Source organism: Nyctereutes procyonoides, unplaced genomic scaffold (assembly GCF_905146905.1).
Source record: "Nyctereutes procyonoides isolate TBG_1078 unplaced genomic scaffold, NYPRO_anot_genome, whole genome shotgun sequence".
Lineage (NCBI taxonomy): Eukaryota > Metazoa > Chordata > Mammalia > Carnivora > Canidae > Nyctereutes > Nyctereutes procyonoides.
Genome location: NW_026575126.1, coordinates 29,304,251 through 29,317,745, shown reverse-complemented (window position 1 = coordinate 29,317,745; position 13,495 = coordinate 29,304,251). Strand labels below are relative to the sequence as shown.

Below are 13,495 nucleotides of genomic sequence, written 5' to 3'. Positions count from 1 at the left end.
GGGTCTTGAGTTTGATAAGTTTTTTATATATCTTGGATACTAGCCGTTTATCTGATATATCACTTGCAAATATCTTCGTCCATTCTACAGTTTCCTTTTAGTTTTGTTGACTGTTTCCTTTACTTTGCAGAAGCTTCTTATCTTGATGAAGCCATGGCTAACTTCTTGTCAGTTAGATCTCAGATTAGATATCACCCTTTCTGAAAGGCCCTCCCTACTCACCCAATCTAAAGCAGCAACCCCACTTCACTATCTAATTATTCTACTTAAATATTTGCATTAAAATTTTCCTGATATATTTCCTTTTTGCTTACTTGTTTTAGCCCCTTTTTCTTCAAAATGGAAGCTTTCTTCAAAATGAAACCAGAAAAAATATGTCATGTTTTGGCTTACCATTGCAGTTCTAGTACATGGAACAGTGCTTGATGCTCATTAAATCTTAGCTTGATGAATTAATGAGTAATAAAATGAATAAGTGAGTAAATTAATAAATGACTCATTTAAGATATTATTTTTAAATTGTTGATGCTTTGAGCCATTATAATTTTTCACTTCAAGTGTGCTTTGTAAATTAATGCTATAAATTTTAGTTTACTCAGAATGTCACTGTGGGGTGGAAAGTTATGGTGGATCAAAGTCAAATGCCAGGAAGACAAAGGCTGGTATTGCATACTGTGAGTCACTGAGCAGATGGGCGATAGCTAATGGGTGACACATGGAGGATATTGATGGAGAGAGGAATCATATAGAAGAATCAAAGAATGCAAAACACAAAGTTCATAAATGTTCACAGGAATCTCTCTGGCCAGAGACTACATATAAAATATCTTTATCTGGAACCAGAGCTCACATAGTTTCATATTTATCCTTTTTTTTTTTTTAAGTGACCAAGTGCAAGTGGCAGGGGCAAGAGGCACAGAGTAAAAGAGTATCTCAAGTAGGCTCCATGCTCAGTGCAGAACCTGACAAAGGGCTCAATCTCACAACCTTGAAATCATGACCTGAGCCTAAGGCAAGGGTCTGACACTCAACTGACTGTACCACCCAGGTGCCCCTACATGTATATTTTTAAAATGGTCTACATCTAACATAAAAACCCATTACACACACACAGAATCACTGAAATCTCACAAAGTTTGCAAAATTATATTGATTTACTACATTATGGAAATAAGTTTTCTTCACACAGTCAGGACAACTACCATTAAAACATATATGCAAGACCAAATCAGTGGGATCTAATAAGAAATACAATTGCTAAATATGTCCTTTCTTGACCCTCACATTCATTTTTTTCAGATTTTATTTATTTGAGAGAGAACTGGGGCAGGGGCAGGGAAGGAGGGCAGAAAGAGAGAGAGAAGCAGATTCCCTGCTGAGCAGGAAGCCCAAAGCAGGGCTTGATCCCAGGACCCTGGATCATTACCAGAGCTGAAGCCAGGCACCCCCTCATGTTCATTTTTTTTTCTAGAAAATTAAACATGAGAAACTACTTGAACTTGCTGGTTTCTGTGTTTGACAATTTATGTTTTGTAGAACAGTAAAGATAAAAGTGGTTTAAAATGAGATAAATTTCAAGTTATCTAAGTAAGCTTAGTGGAAGACTTTCTGTAATTATTTAATATCAAGAGATATTCAGTGGTCTCAATGCTACATTCTTTTTCTCTCAATATAGTCTTAGTCTGAAATCACTTCTTCATTTAAGTTTCCTTGTCAGATGATTCAAAAAACAAAAAGAAGAATAAAAGAAGAAACGGAAAGGATAAGCAATAGTATTTTGAGGAGCTACAACACATGGACCTCTTTTGTCTTCCTCTTATATTCCCAGCACCTAGCAAAGTATTGGCACATAAATTCTCAGTAAATGGTTGTTAAATGAATAAATTAATTATTTTATACTTAAATATTAAGAATTGATTTTATCCTCTAATGTATTTCAAAAAAAAAATCCATTGTTATAAGAAGAAAGCAAAGTCATTTTTAGTTTAGGTGTCAGAAGCTTTTAAGTCCTGGTGTAAATTCTGTCTTAATTCCTGGCCTAAGTGATCTAAGCTCAGCAGTATCCCTTTGCCATATGGATACAATGCTGGGTTGTATCCAAACATCACAGAAGCCAAGACACCTCAAGCCACTGATGTGCTGTCAGTTTTGGGAAATGTTGATTATATGAGGTTCATGGCACAATTCCTAATTCCAAATATAGTTCTTGTACAGGTTTTAACTAATCCATCTCAATTCATATTAAAGTTATGTTACATAGACTGAGTTCAGACACTCATTCACACCCATAAAAGGAATCAACACATGAAATATGCATACATCTGAAGCAAATATGGACTTTGTATCATCTTTTATCTAAATTGTGCTTCTGCCTTGAGGCAATAGAGGCTACCTATATCAGAGGAGCTAACCTTGCCAATAAAGAAGGTTAAAAATCTCATTTTGAGTTTTAATTGTATGTATAGTCTGGCTAAGTGTTGAGTAAGACTTCATAACTACAAAATCTCCATTCACTTTCAGTATCAAAACAATTGAGGTCACTATAATTTCTTCCTGTGTTTCCATTTGGCCATTTCCTCTGGATATAAAGTGTTATAGAAATGAACATCCCGTTATGTTTATATTTCATATGGAGATATTATATTGATCTATATCCAGAACTAGTTTTAACAAACTTCTGAGATTCCAGATATCTTTTTTTCAAAAGTGCATTCATCTTTAGAAGATATTTCCACTCTTTTCTTTTGTGGCCATCACTGAAATGGATGGTCAAAAGGAAATTCAGTCCCTGTGTGACTTCTGACTAGAGCAAGAAATGTAAAAGGCATTTCCATACACCTTCTCACATCCACAGGAAGAGTATCTGTTCCTCTCTTTGCAAATGCTCAGACAGAAATACAATGTTGAATGCATGCCCGTTCAGAAAAGATGATAAAGTGTAGGCTGGGCAAGGACACTACAAAGATCAGCAAATTTGCAAAATAGTCTAGGTTTACAGGACAAAATGTGACATCTACACTGAATGAGTACAGTGGGAGGAGGCAAGTGGCACAACTATTTGTGTGGGGATTCACCCTAGCAACTCGGTTACCAATAAACTAAAACTGGATAAAGACCAAAACAGGATCCTTGAGCATAAAGCCAAGGTAAGAAAGAAAACGGCAAATATAAGGAAGAAACAATTAAGAAGATGCAGGAATGAAGTAATCTTATATACAATCTTTTAATAAAAACTGCTAAAAAATAAAAACAAAGTATTTTTTAAGAAATTTTAGACTGATTTTTCCTTCTCTACAAAGTGGGTCATATTTTTCCTAGGTCGTAGTCACTATTTTGAAATAAAATACATAGCATTTCTACTTGAATGACATGCATAATATCTTTTAATACAGCTCCTACACATGTACTAACAAATGTAATCACCTATTAACTTTTCTTAACATCTCTATAAAATAACTGATAAATGTAATTCATAGTATGGATTCTAATTTTTTTAAGTGAAATAATTAAAGGGAAAGAGACTTCCATCAACTATAGACAGAGATGGAAGTTTAAAGAACACAATTTCAATCTAGTCCTTACAGGACTGAAGCCAAATTAATATTCAGAATACTCACAGCTTTCATTTCTGGAGACTATTTCTATATTCAATTTCCACCTACTTCCTAGACCTGCAAGGAAGCATGGTATTTAAAAACCTGGAAATTGGGATCCCTGGGTGGCGCAGAGGTTTGGCGCCTGCCTTTGGCCCAGGGCGCGATCCTGGAGACCCAGGATCGAATCCCACATCGGGCTCCCGGTGCATGGAGCCTGCTTCTCCCTCTGCCTGTGTCCCTGTCTCTCTCTCTCTCTCTCTCTCTCTCTCTCTGTGACTATCATAAATAAATAAAAAAATAAAAAAAATTTTTTAAAAAAACCTGGAAATTATTTGTCAATGGGCAATACATAAATGTGATTTTTGCTTTTTAAATTTAATGGCTAATATTAAGTTTTTGCAACTATTTTAGCTTTTAAAATTATAATTTAAATATTGTATACACATAACTAGAAAATTATATGCTTAAAAAGCAAGTCTCCTTTTCTAGGGGCAACCACATTTAGGTTTAATTATAGGGCTTCAGGTGGCCAAAACCATATTTCTAATACTGTTTATTTTTCCACTTTTTGGGTGGGCAGGTTATCAATTCTGAAAAATTTTTACTGACTTTTTTTGCTCAGCAAAATGCAGACTGAAGTCACTTAGGCAAAGCCACTTCCTTATCTCATAATACGATTTTATGACTATTCACAGTTTAGACCTTAGCAACTTTTAACTTCACACCTCATATTTAAATCTTTATTATTTTTTCATCCACTATAGGAAAGCTCTCTTAGCACCCTATTTTTAAGTAGGATGTCAGTTACACTTCCATCTTTTTTTCATCTCTTCTCCTAATTTTTAATTCTTTCATCATGCGGTCTTTCCCTATTCTTTTATGTTATCATGGTTGGAAACATTTTGTTGTTTCTATAATCAGAGTAGATGAAATATCTCTTAAGTATTCTATAATTAGTTTACTAGCTGATTCTACAAGTTAAACACAAATGTTTTCATTATTATGACAGTGCTCATGTTGTTCTTCAGGAGTTAGGTGGTGGACTCTGATATATTCCTTTTTTCTGAGTCCAACTTCATCTCATCTGTGCCATTCAAAAGGGAAAGTCATTAGAGTTAAGTTCAAATGAACTTTCCTTTTATTTCTGTACAGTAATTGACTCCCCCATACCCACTTCTTAGGGAATCTCATACAGTATTTCGGTAAATCAATTCCCCTTACTTCTGAGACTCCCTCTTGCACATGTCTGTCCATTCTGGACAAATTGCTCTTAAGGTCTCCTGCACAGTTGTCATTCTGGGACAAAAAAGTTACTGTTTTCCTAGTCTAATGTCTTCCCTGTCTCTGTTCATTGTTAATTTTGCTACACTATGTCCTCAGATAATTTCTTAAGAAAAAGTACATTGTAGGCAAACTTTGCAAAGTTTACATGTGAAACAATATCCCTAGTATAGTTTCCTCTAATTTTTCTCCCTAAAGATAAAGGCACTAATTATTGTCTTCCAGCATTCAGTATTGATAAGCCCAATGCCAAATTCTTCTCTCTTTGCATGTGACCAACTCACACTCTTTCTCTGAAAAGTTCCAATTTCTTCTCTTTATTATTAAACTTGTAAAATTTCACAGTAATTTTCTAAGAGTAAATCTTTTTTCATTCATTAGGCCATGCCCTTCTAACATGAACACAGGTTTCCCCCATTATATAAGAGTAGAGCATTCCTATGCAAACTTTCGGAAGCTAAAATGGCACAAAGCAAAGCTGTTGCCATTACTTTATATGGGAAATTTCTTGAGCATTTCCAGACCTTAAAAAAAACCTCTTTCAGGCTTTTCTGTTATCTTAGGACACATCTTGCTAACAGACACATAAAATATATCCAGATAAAGCAAGGATGCTCACAGTCCTAGTTCATAGCTACCACAGCTTGACACTGAGATACTAAATATGGCTCCCAGGGAAGGAGCTTGGTGATGCCACTCTCACTGCTCAGGGGAACAGAAACTTTTGAAGGGCAGAGGATACCTGTATTTATGTTTTGTAAATGGGGAAATATCCTGTATAATTTCTTTGATAATTTACTCTTTTTTTCTCTCCTTTCATTGTAGAAACTTGCTCTTCAGATGTAGGAGCTTCTAAGTTGATCCTACATGCATCTATATATTTTTCTATATTCATGTCTTTTTGTTTTAATTTTTGGGATAGCTCTTTATCTTCCAAACTATTTTTATAAATGCAATCATATATTTTTAATTTCTTTTTTTTAAGATTTATTTATTTGCTCATGAGAGACAGACACAGAGAGAGAGAGGCAGAGACATAGGCAGAGGGAGAAGCAGGCTCCTTACAGGGAGCCCGATGCGGGTCTTGATCCCAGATCCTGGAATCACGCCCTGAGCCGAAGGCAAATGCTCACCTGCTGAGCCACCCAGGTGTCCCTATAGTCTTAATTTCTAATAGCTCTTTTGTGTTTTCATTTTACATTTCATAGTCTGCAATATACAAACTCTCTAGAGATACCAAGGTCCTTCTGCTCTCTGTATTCTCTGTCTTATGGGGTCTGTTTTCTCTGCACTTTTACTTGAATCAGTCTCATTGTAAGCTTTTGGAAAACACATGCTAATCCTTGGTTATCCACTCATTTTTTAAAGATCTGAACAATAAAATCTGCTTGGAAACTGTGTGTTTGGGTAGGGCTTGCCATATTTATTCCATAGTGAGTAAAGCAGGAGACTGCCAATGTCAGAATACAGGAGCCTTTGTCGGGATCTCCGATGCCTACATTAGTTGCCCTAATCCTTTTCAAGTATTTAACACAGATTTGTAAATATTTTTTTAAGCTGCCTCTTGGGGTCCTGGATCTAGGGATGAAGATAGGATTGATTGCTCTTCAGGCATGATTTTAGTGCCCTAAATCGCTCCCAATACCCTACAATAACTGTGCTTGTGAGTCTCCTCTCTTCTTCAAAGCAAGCCACTCCCTCTTTTGCAACTGCCTCTTCTGCCTAGACACACTGATGCATCTTACCTTATCCTACATCTTTAATGGCCACTCTATCACCTTCTGCCTTCTAGAAATTAGTTAAGTTTCTTCTCTACTAATGACTCTCATACCATTCTCTTTGCTTTGGGCTTTTCCACCCACATTTTACTCCTTTACTATCACTTTAATTAGCTGTTAGGAAAAAAGGAGATAAACACATGTATTAGCCCATCATAATAAGCCAGAGTTACTTTTCATATTTTACCTAATTTTGCTATTTGTATTTTAACAAAAGAATTTATTATTCATGCCTAAGGGGAAATGTGTTTTGTGATACTTTTCAGGGGATGGGATATCTTCCTATTTATTTCAATTCTCTTGAAATTTTCAAGTTCTTATCAACTATGAACTTAGAAATATTCATTCATTCATGTAGGACACCATTTAAGATCATATTACTTTCATTTATTGTGCAAAGAATATACTCAATGAGATTCATTCAAAATATATTTGCTTTTGTCTAGTTCAAATCGACACTACTTACCCATTTATTGTTCATATGTTCATAGCAAATTGAGTTGATGTAATCTAAATAGTTTTAGCCCAATGTTTTGGTATTCAATATAGATAATGCCATAAAGTCTTTTTTAATCATTTGCTTAGTTTATCAGGTATGAGGAAATTATAAAGTAATTCATTTACATACAGCATATAAAATTGCCATCATATCTAATTTCTTTCACAAAAGGAGAAAAAACTGTATTCCATTCAGGTTTCATGAAGTGCTGAGAGATCACTAAATCTGTACTATCACTGAACAGTGGTACAAAATGTAACATTATCATCCATCATCTTCCTGACTGAACAGCTTAATATTCTTCCAGTTGCAGATTGTTTTTATAAGGAAGAGAGAGAGAGAGAGAAAGGAGTCAAAATAAGCTCTATGGTACAGCTAGTAGTGTCCTTGATTTGCTTTGGGGATCTGTTCTTTATTTTCCAAATATACAGGAGTAGGGACTAAATAAGAAATCTACGAATTCTAAGGATACGCAGAGAACAGAAGAAACATGGAACAAACAAGACAAAAAAACATTTAAGGAGAAAGAGAACATAAAGGGGAAGAGTGGATACAAATGGATAGGAAAGGATATTCCTTTGTTTAGACTAAGGGTCAACATTTGTAGGTACTCATATTGCCTTTCACAATTTGCATCGGTCACTTTTAATTTTTGCTGTTTAAACTCTCACGAAATGCCTGGGTTTCTGTTTGGCTTAGGCTTTGGCATTTATGAAGTCCCAGGTTTTCCTAAAATCTTGCAGCTGCGGTGATAAGAAAATTACAATTTTTCAAGGAAGTCATTAATTTTTTATCAAGTACTACAGTGACCGATGCTCTGTATCTTTCCCTGTGTGTGCCTATTAGGGTCTTGAGTGCTTGAGGGGTTTTTTTTGAATGACTTTGTTTGTACCTTCAATGGCTGCTGTATCAGGCCCTGCTATCTGCACAAAGCATTTATCCTTCAAAACTCTACCTCTTTCAGGCAGACTGTGATTGAATTTTTATTGCTATATTCTATAAAGACATCTTTCACAGGAGCTACTTATTCTCCAATACTTAAAATCAGCATATAGAGTTCTTTCTGGCTTGTAGAAGTTGTCCAAAGTCTCAAGGCATGGGAGCAGGGGAAGGATAGAAGGGCTGGTGATCAGGTAAACAGGCCCATGGTCAATTTGTTTAATTTTTCTGACTTCTTTACTTAAAACAGTTGCAAAATTGGTAAAATGACAATGATTTTCCTGTTTCTTCCGGACTGTACAAATCATTTCCCATTTTAAAACTCCCACTCTTCGGACTTAGAGCATCAAAAAAGCAGCTACTCATGGTTCAAATTATACTTAAATGCACAGCACCCAATATGAATGATCATTCACTCAGAATATGTGATATCAATCTCATGGATTTGCTTTATTTCAGGATTCCTTTCTTTGCTCTCGCGTATGGTATGCATTTGACTTTGGTATAAGTATGTGTGTTGCAATCATTGGTCATGTTCACCCAACATGTTTGTTCCTGTATTTTCAGCATGTGGCAAATTGATGAAAATCACAGGCCCAATTACAGTCAAGACGTCTGGAACCCGATTTGGTGCCTGGATGACAGATCCTTTAGCGTCTGAAAAGAATAACAGAGTATGTTGCTTCCACAAACACCTTTGCTTAGAATTGTTTTATTTGTGCTTTATGTCTATTGAACTATTTATTTTCTTCAGAAATATTAGTTTCAACTTAAAAAGTGTTACATTATTCGCAAATGTTCTCAGTTTGCTGCTATTAACATATCTATAGCAACCTTATTTTAGTAAAATATTCCATCTTATAATTCACCAGTAAGGTAAGCCCGATTTTTATTAGTTTTAATCTTGTTTTATGCTAATAAAGAGCTAATTATGAGTATGCAAAATTCTCTAGATACTCCTTTTAAAACCTGCTCCTTAGTATGAGGAAAAAAAAAAACACTAAGTAAGTGGAAAACTCAAGAGCAACCAATTCACTAACCAAGCTGAAATATCCCTGGAACCTAGAGATAATTTTAAAGTAAATAGTACTGAAACTTTGGGGGTGCATTTTCATGAGTTAGCAATGCTTGTATTATGTAAATCAATATACTGGAAACTTACCATAGCTCTATTTATGGTCTATTAAAAAACTCAGTTTACATTAAAATTCTCAAGGGTTACATACAAATAAGATTAGTAGCTAAATTAATAAAATGGTAACACTAAAAAGCAGCTGTACCTATAAGCTGATCCAATGAACAAGTGTTTCTATAAGTTTCTATGGTATCCATAAAGGAGAAATAAATGTGTAAAATTAGACCATATATTTTTTAGAGCAAAAGAATAAATTTGCTTAAGGGGATGTTTTTTGCAATAACTGAACAAATGACATGATTTGCACTGATAACTGAGCACAAAGTGATGTGATCTGCACTGATACATGGTTAGTCACTCAACGATATGCAATGGATGGTCAAATAAATAAATAATAGAACAAAAATCATATCAACTTCAGCAGTAAATTCAGTTGTTTGCTTTCCACACAGAAAATGCCACTATGTTTGCCTGTGGTGCTATCACATTGGAGGAGGTTAACAGTAAAAATAATGTAGCTTCCAGATCCTGAGAATGGTGATATTAAATGTGCTGACTCTCACTGATTTCATTTTGGAATTCTCAGAAAAGCACAGAATTTAGTCATTCTTTCTATTTTTTCCCTCTTTTCCTCAGGTCTGGTACATGGACAGTTATACTAACAATAAAATTGTTCGTGAGTACAAATCAATTGCAGACTTTGTCAGTGGGGCTGAATCAAGGACATACAACCTCCCTTTCAAATGGGCAGGAACTAACCATGTTGTCTACAATGGCTCACTCTATTTTAACAAGTATCAGAGTAACATCATCATCAAATACAGCTTTGATATGGGGAGAGTGCTCGCCCAACGAAGCCTCGAGTATGCTGGTTTTCACAACGTGTACCCCTATACATGGGGTGGATTCTCTGACATCGACCTAATGGCTGATGAAATTGGGCTGTGGGCTGTGTATGCAACTAACCAGAATGCTGGCAATATTGTCATCAGCCAACTTAACCAAGATACCTTGGAGGTGATGAAGAGCTGGAGCACTGGCTATCCTAAGAGAAGCGCAGGGGAATCTTTCATGATCTGTGGGACACTGTATGTCACCAATTCCCACTTAACTGGAGCCAAGGTGTATTATTCATATTCCACCAAAACCTCCACATATGAGTACACGGACATTCCCTTTCATAACCAATACTTTCACATATCCATGCTTGACTACAATGCAAGAGATAGAGCTCTTTATGCCTGGAACAATGGTCACCAGGTCCTATTCAATGTCACCCTTTTCCACATCATTAAGACTGAGGATGACACATAAGCAAATGTAACTTGTTTTCACTGATCTAAGCAGTGTCATTTGTGATAAACTCTATAGAATTCCTTCTGTTTTTCCTTTATTCTAACTTTTCATCATTTCTCCAAAGCATTTTTTTATTATAAAGTTGGTCTTTCAAAAATCAGCTAAGCCTGTCTAAATTAACCTGTTGGAAACACATCTTAACTCCTAAATTTACAGGGCCTATCATGTCCTTGTCATGAAAAGCACTAAAAAGAGCTTAAGTGGCTAAAGTTATAGTTTTGCAAAAGATTAATGATCTGCCTTATATTAGAGTCAGAGACTAATGATGGCTTAAATGCATGAATGTCTTTTTTTTTTTAAATTCTGTCATTTTTTACTGTCTTTTGCTCTACATCAGGAAATATTTTGGTAGGAATTAGGGAAAAAAAGCACTTTCCTCCCATTTATTTCTAAAAAAAGATTTAAGGGTTTTATTTATATGGAAAAAATATATTACTCATTTTGCTTTATAGAATTCTCTGATGCGGTGCTGTACAGTCATTTTTAAATCTCTTGCTAACATTTTATTGGCAATATGTATTTCTACCATTGTAACCACCATTGTGCAATTGTATCTCTTCACTTCTGTGAAAGTAAGTAATATTTTTTATAAAATACACTGAAGTTTAATCTCAGTAATTATTATGTGCCAATTTTCAAATGTGGTCAAGAAGGAAATATCTTCTTGGCTTGCCCCTTTACTTAAATTTGTAAACTAGAAGGAAAATCAAACTAAATCCCTTATGTAGAATATTTGTTTTACCCCAAGTTTTTTGGATCACTAACATCTAATGCTAAAACTGAGTTTTGTGGATGAGTTACTCTGTTCACGTCACTGAAAGCAACACATATTGTTGCTTGCAAAGATGCAACTGAGTCAGAAAATTTGGATTTGAGTTGACTTTACTCACTTATTATACAGCCAAATTTTGCTCTTCATAAATAAATATATTAATGTTTTAACTTAAACTTTACATACAACTTGCAATAATGTAATTACTTATGTCAGAACTCTGGAAGTACATGAAGCACATATAGAAACTCTTAAAAAGAAAACTCTGTGAGGTCATCTAGATTTACATTATGAGCTCTAGAGAGTTACTGGCAACATTAGTGCAAAAGAAAATGATGGGAAAATGATGGGAGTTGTCTGTGCAGCTTAAATGTGCAAAACATCAATTCAGAAAAAAAGATGGGAAGGCAATCCCTTGTTTCCCTGATTCATGTGTGCAGAAATAATGTAACCAAAAAAGAAAGCTTTAATAAGATTTTATGTTAATAACTCCAAAACCATAATCAATATTTAACAAATATATCCTTGAGTTTGGATGCACTTTCCATATGTTAAAAATACTTACCTAAGGCAGTTTTGCAGAAACTAGTGTGGGTTGGTTTTACAATTTAAAAAGTATATTCTAGAACAAATAATGTAAAACTTAAATTGTGGTCAATGTTTATTTTCACACACACATGATAACAATTTCCTTTGTAAAGTAAGGATACAATAATTCAGATAAAGCACTGTGTAAAGTAATGCTCACACTTAGGAGTAGTTCATTTCAAATGTCACCAGTCATAATTCTCAAATATCTCACTGTCAAAGTCATAGAATTAAATAATTCAATCTTGAGATTGTTAAAGTTTAACAGAGATTTCATTTGTTTTTTGCCTACAGAAAGTTAGCATGACTTAGTGACCACTCTGGGTCCTTTTGCAATGTTGTCTTCTCTTTTAAAATGCTTATATAAGTTCTCCTCTGCCTTTGAAAGTTAGAAAATTTAGGGGACTCACTTGTCATTGTCCACACACCACAAAAAATAATCAGCCAATACTTTGTATATCAAGAATTTGTATGAAGAAAGAAAGTCAACTTCAAAAATGAATGAATTTTTAAGTAGATGCCTCTGATGGATATCTGGGTCTTCATTACTTGTTTTTTAAAAAAATGATGTAATATAGTATCACATACATTCAAAACCTGGATGATCACAGCTTTTTTGTGAGATGTGCAGCTTGTAAAGCACTTTATTGTTTTCTATGTAATGTTTCATCACCATATCCAATTTATAGTGTATGTGCTGCTAGGGCAAGCACAGATTTTATTATTGTCATAGAAGTGGGGGTAACATGAGTTAAAAAATGTGATTTGCATTAAACACTTACAGTTTAAAAGCATTTTTCTTAATAAATTATTATCAGTTTTGTGCCTGAAATAGAACTTACTCTAATCACTGTTTTTTTTTTCATTTCAAATAAATTGTATGAGGGAAATAATTTAATATTTTAAAATCACTTACATAATCCAGTCAGTAAAGAAATCCAAGCACAGAAAGTCTTAACCCTAAATGAACTGTGCAACTGGTATTTTCTGATTTAACCAGATCATTAACAAACTTCCACGTCATTCAAATAATAACATGATCATGGTCTGACTGTGTCTAACATTTATATTTGTGGCACTTGAATCACAATACTTATTATCTACTCTCATATCTATTAGTTCATTAAATGATACTGTTTTGGTGAATTCCCAATATGTAGGATAAAAGGGAAAATAATGATATGCCTAAATGTAACATTATAAGTAATTAGGTAAGATTTACCATAAATGCAGAATCTCTGGTTTTTATCACTATACTCAGAGTCATTTCATCTTTGCAATCTGTAGTACTCCTTCTGATGAAAATCTGTCTTCAGAAACAATTTATTCCTCATAAGAAAATGGTCTTTCTTTCTGAAAATCACTACCAAACTTACAAGTATAAATTTTTCACATGGAAAAAATTATTTTTTAAATACAACTATACAAAACTGTTCTTATGTTCTCCTAAAAAGAAAAGTTATCTTCCTACTAAGGTAAGTTTTACATATAATAATCCTTTAGCTTTATTCTCCTTAAAGAGTAAATTTCAAAAAAAAAAAAATAGAAAAC

At 34.3% G+C, this 13,495-nt stretch overlaps 1 protein-coding gene across 1 annotated transcript in view; it reads left to right on the top strand.

Annotated features, from left to right (window-relative positions):
• OLFM3 (olfactomedin 3) overlaps positions 1-12,767 on the top strand; it is a 191,350-nt gene extending 178,583 nt beyond the window's left edge. Inside the window, exons 5-6 of the mRNA XM_055340720.1 lie at positions 8,661-8,767; positions 9,865-12,767. Of these exons, the coding sequence (XP_055196695.1) occupies positions 8,661-8,767; positions 9,865-10,542 (785 nt within the window). The 3' untranslated portion in view covers positions 10,543-12,767. The remainder of the gene's footprint in view (positions 1-8,660; positions 8,768-9,864) is intronic.
• Positions 12,768-13,495: the final 728 nt, after the last annotated feature.